At 37.7% G+C, this 14,093-nt stretch overlaps 1 protein-coding gene across 5 annotated transcripts in view; it reads left to right on the top strand.

Annotated features, from left to right (window-relative positions):
* tjp1b (tight junction protein 1b) overlaps window positions 1-14,093 on the top strand; it is a 126,568-nt gene that overhangs the window by 60,102 nt on the left and 52,373 nt on the right. The window contains exon 1 of one of the 5 annotated variants that reach the window (XM_084094109.1): window positions 4,765-5,302. The exons of the other annotated variants lie outside the window; for them this stretch is intronic. Within the exon in view, the coding sequence (XP_083950235.1) occupies window positions 5,276-5,302 (27 nt within the window). The 5' untranslated portion in view covers window positions 4,765-5,275. Of the gene's footprint in view, window positions 1-4,764; window positions 5,303-14,093 lie in introns of those variants that run through there. 5 annotated transcript variants of the gene reach the window in all.

Consider the following 14,093-nt stretch of genomic DNA (forward strand, 5'->3'; position numbering starts at 1 on the left):
TAATTTAGAATATATTCTTTGAAAACAAGTTTATTTCTTAAGTAAATATTTGATTTAAGAAAGTAATTTTTACTGGAAAACAAGACAAAACAGTTTTTTTTGTTTTTTTTTTATGTGTACTGAGATGTTGATTCAGTCACAAACAAGTTAAAACTAGCTATCAGTTTAAATGCATGAATGTTTAGCCAATCATTATTACATATTCGGGTCTTCAGTGACCCGGATCTATATCTAACGTGGATGGATCTCTGCATGTCGTGATAATATAAAACTCTCCTGATATTAGAGAAACAATTACAGAAGAATAAAATAAAGCATATTTTGTTATATTTTAGTGCTTGGAAGGGTTCAGTTTGAGTAGGTGTTTTATACCATCATCACTGTCCTCGTCAGAGCTCATTTCCCAGTACATTCAGCATCTGGCTCATATTCGCCATCTCATACATATTCTCAAAACTATCATTTTCAACATCTACAAATTCAATATTTTAATCGCTGGCAGCTTCTTCACCAGATCAAGTGACAGTGACAGTAATATTTGACTGCATTCAGTACTTGCTCTGCTGTAAATCACTGAGCCATTTCAAGTTTTGCTGATGATACTTCCTATTCTTTTGTTTTCTGCCTGCAGTAACTATGAGTGAAACTTCACTTCATCATTGTGTATCAGACACTGCCACCTTGTTGAATAAATGTGAATTGCACTTATTCAGTCATCAAAGATTCAATTATTGTTGTGCAGAAAAAAAAATACACTGTTACACACCTCGGGTCGTTTGATGAAATTTGATGTCTGACTTTAAAAAATGTATGAGGAGGAGGGTAGTGAATGACGTCCCTGGTCACTAAAGACCCGAAGTATGCGTTTAAGGGTTAACTAGCTGTCTGACCTTAAACATCATTCAACGATCGTTATATAGACAAAATGAGAGTCGATGTTCTCCTGGAATGACCTGATTTTTTCAGTTGTATATTTGTCATCTGCCTTTTGGTACACGCATGGCAAGGCTGGGTTTTTACAAATTCTGGATTCCTTTCCCCAAACACTCCCTCAGAGGCTTTTGCTTACTGGACTGTTTTGCGGTTCTGTTTGGTGATTCAGAACACCTCAGGGCCGAGCGCTGTAATAGACTCGAGGAGCGCGCCTCAAAAGTGACTCACTTTCCATCATGTTATTGACTCAGTGCCTCTTAAATGTGTTCTTTTCAATTTCGTTAACGTATTGAAGGACATTTTGCTTTTGTGGTTATATAGCACTGACATATCCACATATTTGAGCCTGATATCATACAATATCCTTCCTCGAGTGCGAAAATCTGTGAGGAAAAACTTTTAGCTATCACAAAACCCTTTAATAAAATGCCATGGGCATTGAATTAAAATAAATAACACCATAAATGCTGTCTATAATGCTACCCTGCAGAAAAGGTTGTGACAGCCACTTTGTGCTTTACTGCTCACAAGCTTCACTGAACAATATCATCATCTAGACACTTAACTTCAAACGGGTCGTATAGCAGAGAGTGCACATTTTCTGGCATATACAGCCTGGGTATATGGTGAACAAACTGTGCTATAATGCCTGGGGACTTAGATATTAGCTTCACATGAGAATATAGGAGATAATTCATGCCACAAGAGAACAATTTCTGCTCACACGGTTTAATTGTTTAATTAAAGTGTATCACAGCGCTATAGTTGTTCATTGTGTCCGTGTGACCTTGTCCCACCCTTATAAAAGTCAAGCCCAGTCCTCCCTCGCTCGAACTCTCTGTCCTCTGGTGTAAATGGCATGAGGTCTCCTATTCTCAGGACCCCTGCGCCCGCGCTGGTCACAGGAGAACGAGGTGCATTAGGGGCCGAGATAAGAGGTGACGCTGCAGGCCATCAGGGATTTGCTGAAAATGCTTACATTAATGAAGGTTGAATGCAAGATTGCATTTATGAACATTTGGCCACTATAACTCATTTATAGAGCTGCAAAGTATTCATCGTTTTAAACCTAAAATATGTCATTTACATCATTAGTTCCACAGAACGGGTCTGGCAAAACCCTGCATCCATTATTGCAATTTAATGAACTACATTTAATTATAATAGGCCTATATTATTACATATTAGAATAGGCTATAAGTTGCCAGCTATCACTGATAATTTTCACAAAAAATGTATGGCCCCCAGAATATTTTGTTGTATGAATATCTGAACATGCAATATATATATATAAACAGAGCCTCTGCTTTGAAACAAAAAATCTTCATGCATTCTTTTTAGTCAACACTTGAATGTGGGTAAGTTTAAAAAAAAACTATAAAATATCCCGAAAAATGAAAATTTCAACATTCATCTTTCTGTTGCTATCCCTCTGCTGACAGCAAAAATTCTTACTACAAAACTGCAGCATTAACTAAGCGAGTTGTTAAGCTAGATCTAACGTGACTTTGCTTACAGATTGGCGTGAAATCGTGCTCTCACAACAACCACGCTGTTATCTTAAAAAGGCCAATATCACGCTAAGGTTGCCTTCAAGTAAGCAAAACGATGCTTTGAAAACATCTGTTTCGCTGGAAGGGCAAGGGGGTAGCAACAGGACAATAGTAACGTTACAGAGACTGACAGGTCCGATGGAAGGGCTAACATTAATGTTATGAGAGAGTAAGGTATTAAAATACGGGATATTTTACAGGAAAATTTGTCCACATACTGGTCCCTGGTTTCCCTAACGTATCCCGGTAAATTCCACATCCTTTTCGGGATTTTAACATCTTTTTTCTTTCTCCCAACTCTGCTTCTCCTCGTTCGACTTGCTGTATGTTTACATTCGCGAGGCCATCAACATGGCTGCCACGCCAAGTATGACGTCACGACGCCCAAGCCCTATAGCGCCCCCTACTGTATAACAGTGGAAACACGGAAAGACGGACATTTCCGTTAATGGCGGGGAAAGAGTTAATAATAATAATAATATATTTATTAGATTTTATTATTATTATTATTTTATTTGCAATGAAATGGCCCAACGTTGTCTCCTTCACCGATCCATTACTTTAATGTCCGCCGGCTGGTTGGTTTGTTGTTTTTGCAGAACTTTTAGCTGTACTATTTTAGACATCTCTGTTTGACTAGCACACGTCACAACTCTTAGGAGACACTCTGGATGGCAGGTTAGGTAATAACCCTTACTCTTCTCATTCTCTTGATTAGCCGAGTGTCCTTCACAGTTGTTCTCTATGTTCCTCCTGTTCTGCGGTCTCTCTCTCTCTCTCTCTCTCTCTCGCGCGCGCGCTACGGAGGACGTTCGTGATTACAGGCTACGTCACTTTTTCTTGTGTATGCAGCTAATGATAATGACGTCAACTATATCCCAGCCACCCTGCATTGATTTAAATACTGTGCAAATCGTGTTAGATTTCTTCAGAAGCAAAATACTATTTACCAATCATGTTTTATTTGCCATATTTATTATTTTGTGATGCTGTAAATCCACTCCACTCTGTGTGAAGGATACAGTGCTGAATTCTGCATTTGTTGAGAGCTGACTGTGGTGTCACACACAGGCACAGGTGTCAAGGGCACTTTATCTTGCTTCCTTGCATTGTTTTTGCAGAGATGTGTCAGGCGGGCTGACTGGGCATCGCTTTTGGAGTGTGTATATATATATATGTGTGAGGTTTGTCTAAAGCTGCAGATGCAGAATAGCAGTGGACACTGGGGAGCTGAAGGGGGCGCTGTCCACAACTGGAGGGTCATAGAAACATCTTTAGCTTGTACTTTAGTATGTGTGTGAGGACGTAACTTAAACATCTAAAATGAAGGGCTACATTGCCTGGTTTAACAGTATATTCTGACTGACTGTATGGGAATAAAATAAAACAAATAGAACCTGAAGAGGAAGCAGAGAGAGTAAACCTACAGTACTGTATATTGACTATTTAAGATAAGTAAAGGTTAAAAAAAAAAGTCTATTTGCACCCCTCCCATACAGTATCTGTATGTCTGTTTGCTTGGGTTTCTGCCTCTACTGCGGATGCTGTCTAAAGTGGAGGTCTGCACTGTGAGAGCTGAAAGAATCAGAGGAAGTTGTCAGTGTAATGCAGACAGAGTGAGGTTTTCCTGTGGGAGTCATGTGGTCAGAGCCTGATTTACTCTACAGATTTACAATTCAAGTAAATCTTTACAATGTACGAGTATTAAATCAAAAGATCGATCTATCTATCTATCTATCTATCTATCTATCTATCTATCTATCTATCTATCTATCTATCTATCTATCTATCAAATTCAAAATGGCTTTATTGCATGACTGTAAATAATACAATATCGCCAAAGCTTGGAATACATAGAATAATAATAATAAAAAAATCTAAATAATTGACGAAAATATTATAACTTAACGTACATTTAATGAACAGTATCTATCTATCTATCTATCTATCTATCTATCTATCTATCTATCTATCTATCTATCTATCTATCTATCTATCTATCTATCTATCTATCTATCTATCTATCTATCTTAAATCTGAACAGTAAAAGAAGTCACTTTTAGGTGACTGTTTTGCTGAGTTTGCATAAAATATTGTGCCCTGGTAAACCCTCTTCATTCACAATACTCAGTTTATAAAACCACTTTACCTCAATACCTTTTAATAACAACACGGCAAAGTGGAACATCCCAGATGATGCTCTGCTCTCTCTCTCTCATGTTCCCACCCCTGGAGAAATGCGATGGAAATGTCCAGGCAGTCAGACAGACATGTCACTGCTGTGCTGTGGGAAAGAGGGAGCAGAGTAGAGCTCATCTCATCTCCTCCTGCTGCCATTGCAGTGAGTCTCTCTCTCTGCTGCACACACACACTCACACACACATACACACAGGGCTAAAGCACGACATCCCGCCCTCTGCCTCCCCGCAGGTGGACCAACACACCTCCGAACGGATATTACACATCAGGAATGCTATGAATACACCCGATTCTTGCGGGATAGACGTGTCACATTCAGAGATTTTGTGAAATGTATTCGCTTCATCAGCAATAAGAGGAGATCACTGGCGGTACATGGCGAACTTTGGGCTCATCTGACATGTTGCTGCTCATCCTTATAAGAGACCACAACACACTTTAGCCCGACACACGGGCCGGAGGGGAAGAAAAACACGGATTTTATCTCTCCCAGGCTGATCAAGCCCTCATAACCCTGTTTTTTATTTATTTCTTTGAGGCGACAACATTTAGCCTCAACTTGCTTCAGCGCGAGCAGCTAAAGGAACAAAATGTCTGCCCGGGCTTCCTCTAATAAGGTTTGTTAACATTTAACGTTTCTGATACCATGTCAGCAATTGTTAAGAGCTGAAATATGAAATATAATAGAACCAGAGCTTAAAATGTGTGTGTTATCGATGCATGAGGTCATAAATGTGGGCGCGCGTTTAGCCTCAGCTAACGGAGATTCCTCAACTTATGCTAACACGCTAACGCTAGCTGATCTGTGCGGTAGTTTTACAGCTTTAATTTAACACTTGGCGCTTCAGTTTTCTATATAACCTGTGTTGTTTAAATATCAATACTCTAGTTTTGTTATTTAACGTTTGTGTCGCGTTTGTTTGTGTGATAGTAAGACAAATATGCCGTTAAGTGCTTAGCTGAAGTGGTTTCAAAGTCTGTCGGTTTCATGAAGCTTTTAAATGTTGCATTTTAACGTTTTTAAATATTATAATATAACGCAAATTTTGTCTGTCATCTCAGCTTTCAAACAAACAGGTTGACAAAGCATTGTATTGACAGTGTCACAAGTGATATAACAAATATGACAGAGTAGGGGAAGTGCTTTTGTGAAATCTCTTTAAGCTGTTATAAAAATGTGTTATGTAAAATTTCTCTGTATTTCAGGATTTAAATGAGTATTTTATAGCTGTTAATACGTAGCCTATGTGTGTGAGAGCTGACATTCATAGATGGTTTATGCACACTGATGACAGGAATGATAAATATGAAACTCCTCAGCTTCGGTTGTTGGAAGGATGTTTTTGCTTGAGTTTGAACTTTAAGTTAACTCTTCTCCATTAATTTAAAGCCTATGGAAACTTTAGGACGTGAAATGTAAATGATATCAGCTGTCACACGATACAGTTTCTGTTGGGCGGGTCTTTTGTTGACACCTGTTGAAGCCCCGCCCACAACAGGTGAGCTTCATGAAACAGGTGGATCATCTCAGGAATGCGACTCTTCTCGCTGTCATGAGTCACGGGTCGCTTTGCTGTCAAGGGATGTTTGGGTAAGCCGAGGAACATTTAACCTGTTTGACCGGATCAGCCGACAGAGCATGATTTACTTGAGTTGCTTTCATGATGTTTTAGGCTACATGAGTTATGATTTGACATTGCTTTCTTGTTCGTCATTTATTAATGGTAAGTGTTACCACAGTGTAGATGGCAAAAAATTGTTTTTTACACACATGCCAAATTTGTCAATACTGGTCCACCGTTATGTGCCATTATTGATATGAATTTAGAGATACATACGAATTTATTGTATTTTATATGATATAATCAAATAGGTGCATATATACAGTGTATTTAATCTGATCAAAAGGGTGTGTTTTATCTATGGACTGCCCATAGATTTTGGAATTGTCACTTGGTGAATTACCATTTAAACTATCAGCACAGTTATAGGCTGATTATGTTCATCTCAGAATAGCCAAATATTAGCATATTAATTAACCTGTGCGATATATCGATCTCTCAATACCTGCCAAATTTACGTTGGCACTTCCAGGCCTTAAGGCCCCGATATACTTCAAACGAAACCAAAGAACAAACTGATGTGACGTAATTTTGACCAAAATCAGGCCACAACGAAGTTCTTTTGGAGTTAGTTTGAGGAGTTTGAAAAGTGAACTTTCCGGAACAGTTCGATACGGCTGCTAAACACCCTCGTAATACTATTGGTCCATATTCATCTTCATATTCATTTACTATCAAGTCTTAAATGTGTCATACTATCCCTAAAACTGTATTTGCCATGATTACATTTAAATACATTTTTGTTGTCTGAACTTAAATTGAAAATGTAGCTGTTTTCCCCCATTTTCCTAACTAGAAATCTGTAATTAACTGAAAAAATCATTAATTTCCCACAGACTTTAAAGTCATTTTTAGCTCCATTAAAGTCACTGAGCTCTTGTTTTGTAAATTTTGTTTGATATTCTTTTTGCTCACTTAAAGTAATAGTTCACTTAAAAAAAAAAAAATTCTGTTGTTTCAAACCTGTATGAATTTCTATCTTCTTCTGAACACAAAAGATGATATTTTGAAGAATGTCGGTAACCAGACAGTTGATGGACCCTGACATTCTTCAAAATATCATCTTTTGTGTTCAGCAGAAGATAGAAATTCATACAGGTTTGGAGCAACTTGAGGGCGAGTAAATGATGACAGAATTTTCATTTTTAAGTGAACTATTCCTTTAAGCGAGAATCGTTCTTGTGTTTGAATTAAATGGACTTATATTGCAGCACCTAAAAAAAGTTACTTGTCCATTATTCCCTTGCCAAAGGCGATGTTTATGCATATTGGTGCATGGCGAGTGTTAATTTTTGACTGTGGTTGTAAGACTTGTTTTGTTGGTTAATAACAGCACTTATTTGTGGGCAAAACAGATGCGGGGCAAAGGGATTGTGCTTTAGTTTGCATTGTTTAGTAATACTTATCCCTCTCGTGGTCTGTGACTTTGGGCCGGTTGCAGTGTTGCCAAGTCTGCGGTTTTCCCGCAGAATTATGCAACTTTTAAACTGTTGCTGCGGGTTATTTGTTTAGTTCGCGGGTTTAAGCGACATCCATTTTACATCCTCCCACCCCACCCCATCCCATCCTCAGGCTGGAACGCAATTTTTTTTTTAAATGAGCAATTCGGCTGATTTTGTTGTGCAGACCTGGCAACCCTACCGGGTAGTTTCACTGGTCAAGTCTACCCTGTAATCCTGTTGGTCTAATCTCTTCATGAGATCAAAGGCAGAACCACAACATGATTTCCCGTCTAGCCTGGATGGAGGATTTTGTTTGTGCCTCGCTCTGTGCCCTTTCTTGGTAAAAACACTGGCCCTAGTCTCCGGCCCTACATTACAACTGAAATGAAGCTTTAGATGTAGACTTGTTAGGGTAATGCAGTTTGGCAGGCAGAAGCCTGGACACTGACTCGCTCAAGGTAGCTCAGCCGGCTGAACGCTAGACAACTTTACTGTGGGCCTGATTTCTGTCTTTCGATAATAATCTGTTTTGAGGAAAATAAATCCACTCCCTTCCGTCATTATAATAATTAAATCCAATTTAATCTTTGTTTAGATGTACTTGTTTAATGTAGAATACAGCTCTTTTGGCTGTTTATTTTCCAAATGCCGTATTTCCTGGAGTTTTTACTTGGGTGGCTTAAAAGTTTTGGGTTTGGGTCGTAATAACATCACTTGGGTTCCCATACAAATAAGGACTTTGTCAGAGAAAGAAAAAGTGTACTTCTTTCGACCAATATTTAATTAACTAGCCTACAATACTATATTATTAGTATAATAATATTTATTTACTAATTTATTTTGGCAATTATATTTGTATTATTAATTCATTCATTTTGAATAAATAAAACATTTTTATTTTTAATAATAGTATTGCTTTTTTTCAAGTTTAAAATATTTTTAAATGAATAATAAATTATTAGGATTACTACAAATATTTTTTTCCATATTGTTTAATTTATTTTGACTTTAGTACTGTGTAATATCAGTATCAACTTGATTGGTATATCTAGTTTAAAAAATAATAATATTAATATTTTCTTCAAAAGATATTACCATTGTTCATGTACATTTTAGTACCTCTTTATTTCTTTATTTTCTTGGGAAGGTTCTCGAAAGCTCATAGTGTGCAAAAGAGAAAGATGAAATGTCTCCAGAACTGTATTTAACTCCCGTTTAAGCTGTTTGTTTGTTAGTTAGTGTTTTTATCGTAAGTGCTTTAGCTACAGTGCGAGTTTGCATGGTGATTTCTCCCCCCAGCTCCCTTCAGTCGTTAGTTTAATCTTGTAAAAGAATGTGAGAGCCGTCCTTCACAGCGGCGGTGGGCAAATCCAGGACTTAGCCGAGGATACAGACAGAAATTACTCCCTAACAAAGTTTTCCGAACACTCCCTGTCTACCATTGGTCAGCAAACATATAGTCCCGCCCCAAACTCATGCCATTGGCTGAGACACAAATCACACACTTTTCAGCTTTAACAATAGCAAATAAGTCATACACACAATTTCCTGAATTTAAATGAACACACACAATATTCACTTTGAATTCACTATAAAGTCACTATAGAGCTTCTTTCTGTTAATCGGCCAATCAGAAACTAGAGCTCAATTAATCGTTAAAAGATTGCAACCTTGATTCAAACACGATTCAAATCGTATTCCTGAATGACAGCGAATCAGCTGTGTCTATTAAACCTTTGACAACGATCACAGCGAACATTCAGATCTGCGTTGGCGCTGGCGCTGATCTTTTCAACCACACAGTATTGTTATTTCTGTCTTACAATAATTCATATTATCACAGAAGTACTGGGATAAAAGTTTATAGTTCGGATATTGGCTAAACACTGATGTCTATGTTAGCTATCAAAATAGAGGAAATCATCTTTTGAAAATAATTTGACGCTTTAAATAAAGATTGAACCAATTACATTGTTACACCAGTAGATGGCGACAAGTGACTTCAAATGTATTTGTCATTGAATCATTCTTTCAAGACATTTGTTCAAAAATGCTGATTAATCGAGTAATCAAACAAGTATTTATGAGTGAGTCATTGAATCATTCATTCAATGCAAATAATTCAAATTAATTAAATATTTTTATATGAATACTGCAGCAATTAACAATTTTTCAGAACCTCTAGTAAATTACAGGTTATTTTGTTTAGTTGTTTATTCAGACTTGGAGAGAATCGTGATCTCTTAATAAAAAATAAAAAATGATTCTAAATTTATCCAGAATAGGTCAATGCAGATAATCTCAAAATCACAAATTAATCTTTCAGTCGTTTAATTGAGAAAATTTGTGTTTTCATTAGGTTTTCGAGTGTTTCTGGTGTGTTTGTGGTGTTTAGCTCGAGTGTGTGTCCTCGTTGTCCTGTATAATGATGCATTTGATACATGAGATTGAGGGGATCAAGGACAAAGATACAGGCCAGGGCGCTCTCTCTCTCTCTCTCTCTCTCTCTATCTCTCTCTCTCTCTCTCTCTCTCTCTCTCTCTCTCTCTCTCTCTCTCTCTCTCTCTCTCTCTCTCTCTCTCTCTCTCTCTCTCTCTCTCTCGCAGGGTCTCTTCTGTGTCAGGTGACCTGCTATTCTGTGAATCTTGGCCCTGTATTCTCTCTCGTGGATCAAGGGATTATTTTGTGCTCGTGGGTTAGACACTGACCCAGTACTTCTGCGTGTAAGAATGCGGTCCACGTGAGACACACAGGGCAGTTCTTTATCATAGTGAACATGTAACGGTCATGAGCAGGATATCACTAGCACTGCGTTGCCGTTTAGTATTACAATGCCAGTTGTAAATGTTGAGTTAAATAGTGTTTGATGAATAAATAATAAGTCTTTTAGGCAGAATAGAGATGTTAAGATGAAAATGCTACCCTGGGATGCAATCTTGCATTCCGTCTGCACTTAATAACAAATAATCAGCATCTCGCAGCATGAATTTTTCCATTTAAGACTGTGTGTGAATTAAAACTACTTCAGCTTTTGCTATGCAGAGCATCGTGTTCATTTTAAAGGTGTGATAACATGGATTTTGTTGTTTTAATATGTTCCTTGAGGTTCTCTTATAACGTTAATAAAGTTTTTTGTACCCACACACAAAAAACGTATATATATAACGTAATAAACGTGTATATATATACGTAAAAACGATTATTTTCAACCCTCATTCTGAGCCTCTGTCTGAAATGATCGGTTTTTAATCGGCGGCTCCTTTAAGGCTTGTCAGTAATCGGCCACTGTTATTGGCTAACGTCATTGCATAGGAAACTGTATCGAAACCCACTCGCTTTGGCTCGCGAGTAAGTGTTTGGAAAACATTATCAATATAAAACCGTCATTTACCAACCGTCAACCGTCAACCGTCAGAACCAACTCTCGTTTACACTGGGCCTCGTTTACAAAACAAAATGCTCCGAACAAACATATAATCCAGCGACGTGATCCGGGACGCCATTAAAATAAACAATCCACTTGTTTAAAATAAAATGACTTGCATGTTGATGGTGTGTCTTAACGTAATACAAGATATAAGATAGAAGTCTTTAAAATATGTTGCCACTAGAATTTACCAATGAAAACACTGTTCACTGTTTCCATTGAGTGTTTTCAGAAGACATCAGTGCATCCTCGCAGTGGATATCGCCGAGCGTAGAGAATAAAACACGGTACTTTCTCTCGAGCACAATATCATAACATTTCCACTCCAGCCAGAAATAGATGTGCTGAGACACCACATTTAAAATAGCGCTGTCAGAACGTAGAGACTTCAACTGAGTTTATATTGCGACTGAGTGTGTTTGAAAGAAGCGACTCGTGCGTGACGGCGTGGAGCACTTGGCATCGCTTCACAGTCTAATGTCCCCGAACTATCGAAATCACTGTTGTTGTTTAGCGTTACACGTGAAGGAAGCTGAGCGGTGTGCTTTTGAAAGCATGTGAACAGTAAGTCTTGGTTGATGATTCTGGCTGCAGTCTCAGTCCAATGATCTTTCTGCCTTCAGCTCTTTGGCCATAAGCTTGATGTGCCAAAGCCTTTTATCTAGATCCAGTCGTCTAGATTCAAAGAAACTGTCCGTGTGGGACTGTAAAGTTTGAGCATTTTACTCACATCTCATTCCTGAAGTTTGTGAATAAAAACATCTTGAATTGAACAAAGCAATTGATTGAATGAAGGATTTTGTTTGTGAATTAACAGTGAATAAACCATCTCGTTTTGTGAAACAATTGAACAGACATATCATTCATGAATGACCAAATCATCTTGTTCATGGACAAACTGAACAGTGATTCTTGAATGAACTGGGACGTCTTGTTTGTGAGCAAATAATGCATATAGTTTGTGAACGAATCGATTGAACAAAGCATCTCATTTGTGAAACGACAGAATCAACTAATTTTGTTGGTGAACAAACTAAATGAATTGGTACATTTTGTTTATGAATGAACTGAACAAACGAAGCATCTTGTTCTTAGACAAACTGAACAATTGATTAAACAATTAAACGAATGAGGCGTCTCGTTCTTGAATGAACTGACACATCTTGTTTCTGAATGAATTAAATGAACTAATAATCTCACTTGTGAAACCAAATGAACTAAGCATTTTGTTTGTGAACTACCGGAATAAATCAGTATCTTGCTCACGAATGAAGAGAACGAGCAAAGTATCTTGTCCTTTGACAAACTAAACAAATGTAGCAGCTTGTTTGTGAACAAACTAAGCGAATGAGGCAACTCATTCTTGAATGAAATGAGAACTGAACAAATCAATACACATCTTGCTCTTAAACTAAACAAAGCATCTCGTTCTTGGACAAATTGAGCGAGCAAAGCATCTTGTTCATGAAACAACTGAACAGACTGGGACAACTCACTCATAAATGAACTGAACGAACGCTTGTGAAATAATCGATTGAACAAAGCGTCTCATGTGAAACAACTAAATCAACTAATCATATTATTGGTGAATTCAAAAATGAACTGAACGAATGAAGCGTCTTGTTCATATGCGAACTGAAAGACTTTGTGAACTAACTTAGGCTACTTGCCTGCGAATGAATCTGAACAAATCATTTTGGTGAATAGATTCAAAAGATAAGTCACTAAAATTTCTTTATTGGTATAAATATTTATTCTCAAGTAATTAACTTGTATCAGCTTTGCCTGTCCCCTTGTAAATTTAAACTTGGAGGCATAAGTGTTCCTATGAAAAATAATAAAGTAAGTGTAGAGTCCTGAAGCAAAAATCCCAAACATCAAAGGGTGTGATTTCAATTCATCCTGAATGCCGAGAGGCGACAGTCAGAAACTGCCTGTTGTTTCACTCTCGTCCCTCTCATTATGAAACTAACTTGCGTAACAAAAGGAAAGTTGACGCATGTCATTTCGCCCAAGTACAATGCAACGTTTAGTGTAGTCGGATTACATAAGGGTGTGTTCCGTAGTAATTTGTGTGTTTGTATAACTGTGGCATCCTCTCCTTTTATAGTGGCTGGATGAGGGTTCAAAGGTCAGCCGTGACACCAGGGTTAATGAGGCCTTGTTTTCCTGCTGTCTGGTGTAGTATTTCTCACCACGGTATCACCTGGACATGAGCCAGATGCTGTAATGCAAACAGTGAAACACACACAGACACAGTGAGAGTGCAAGGATACCTGACATACCTGATCGTAGCCATTGATTCATTCTAGTGCGCTGTCAAACTGGTTTCGGCAAAACAAGTTGTTTGGATGTAGTGATACGGGCCGAGGCCATCTAGTTTCTTTTTAGGGTCACACTTTCATTTAGGGTCCAATTCTCACTATAAACTGCAACTTTTGCCTCAATCTCCTATTGCTTATTAATAGTTAGTAAGGGAATTAGGTTTAGGTCAGGGGTCGGCAACCCAAAATGTTGAAAGAGCCATATTGGACCAAAAAAAAAAAAAAAAAAAATCTGTCTGGAGCTGCAAAAAATTAAAAGCCTTATATAAGCCTTATAATGAAGGCAACACATGCTGTAAGTGTCTATATTAGCTTTATTAAGAAGGCTACTAATAACGTTACATAATGAGCATTCATGATTAAATGTTTATTTTCCCTGCAGCGCATCCTGGAGAGAATGACGCACCACGTGACTACGGTGCTTTAAGTTTAACTTCCATTATAATTTTAATGTATTATGTTTCGTTTTATTTATTCGTGTATTATTTTTACAACGTTGAAAAACTTTAACCCTTTCACACGTAAGTTTAAAATATTCTGACTGACCCCCCCAGCGTGAGTTTTTCAAGGCGACCGTGTGTCACTTTATGGTT

The sequence above is a fragment of the Abramis brama genome (assembly GCF_963993115.1).
Source record: "Abramis brama genome assembly, chromosome: 20".
Classification (NCBI taxonomy): domain Eukaryota; kingdom Metazoa; phylum Chordata; class Actinopteri; order Cypriniformes; family Leuciscidae; genus Abramis; species Abramis brama.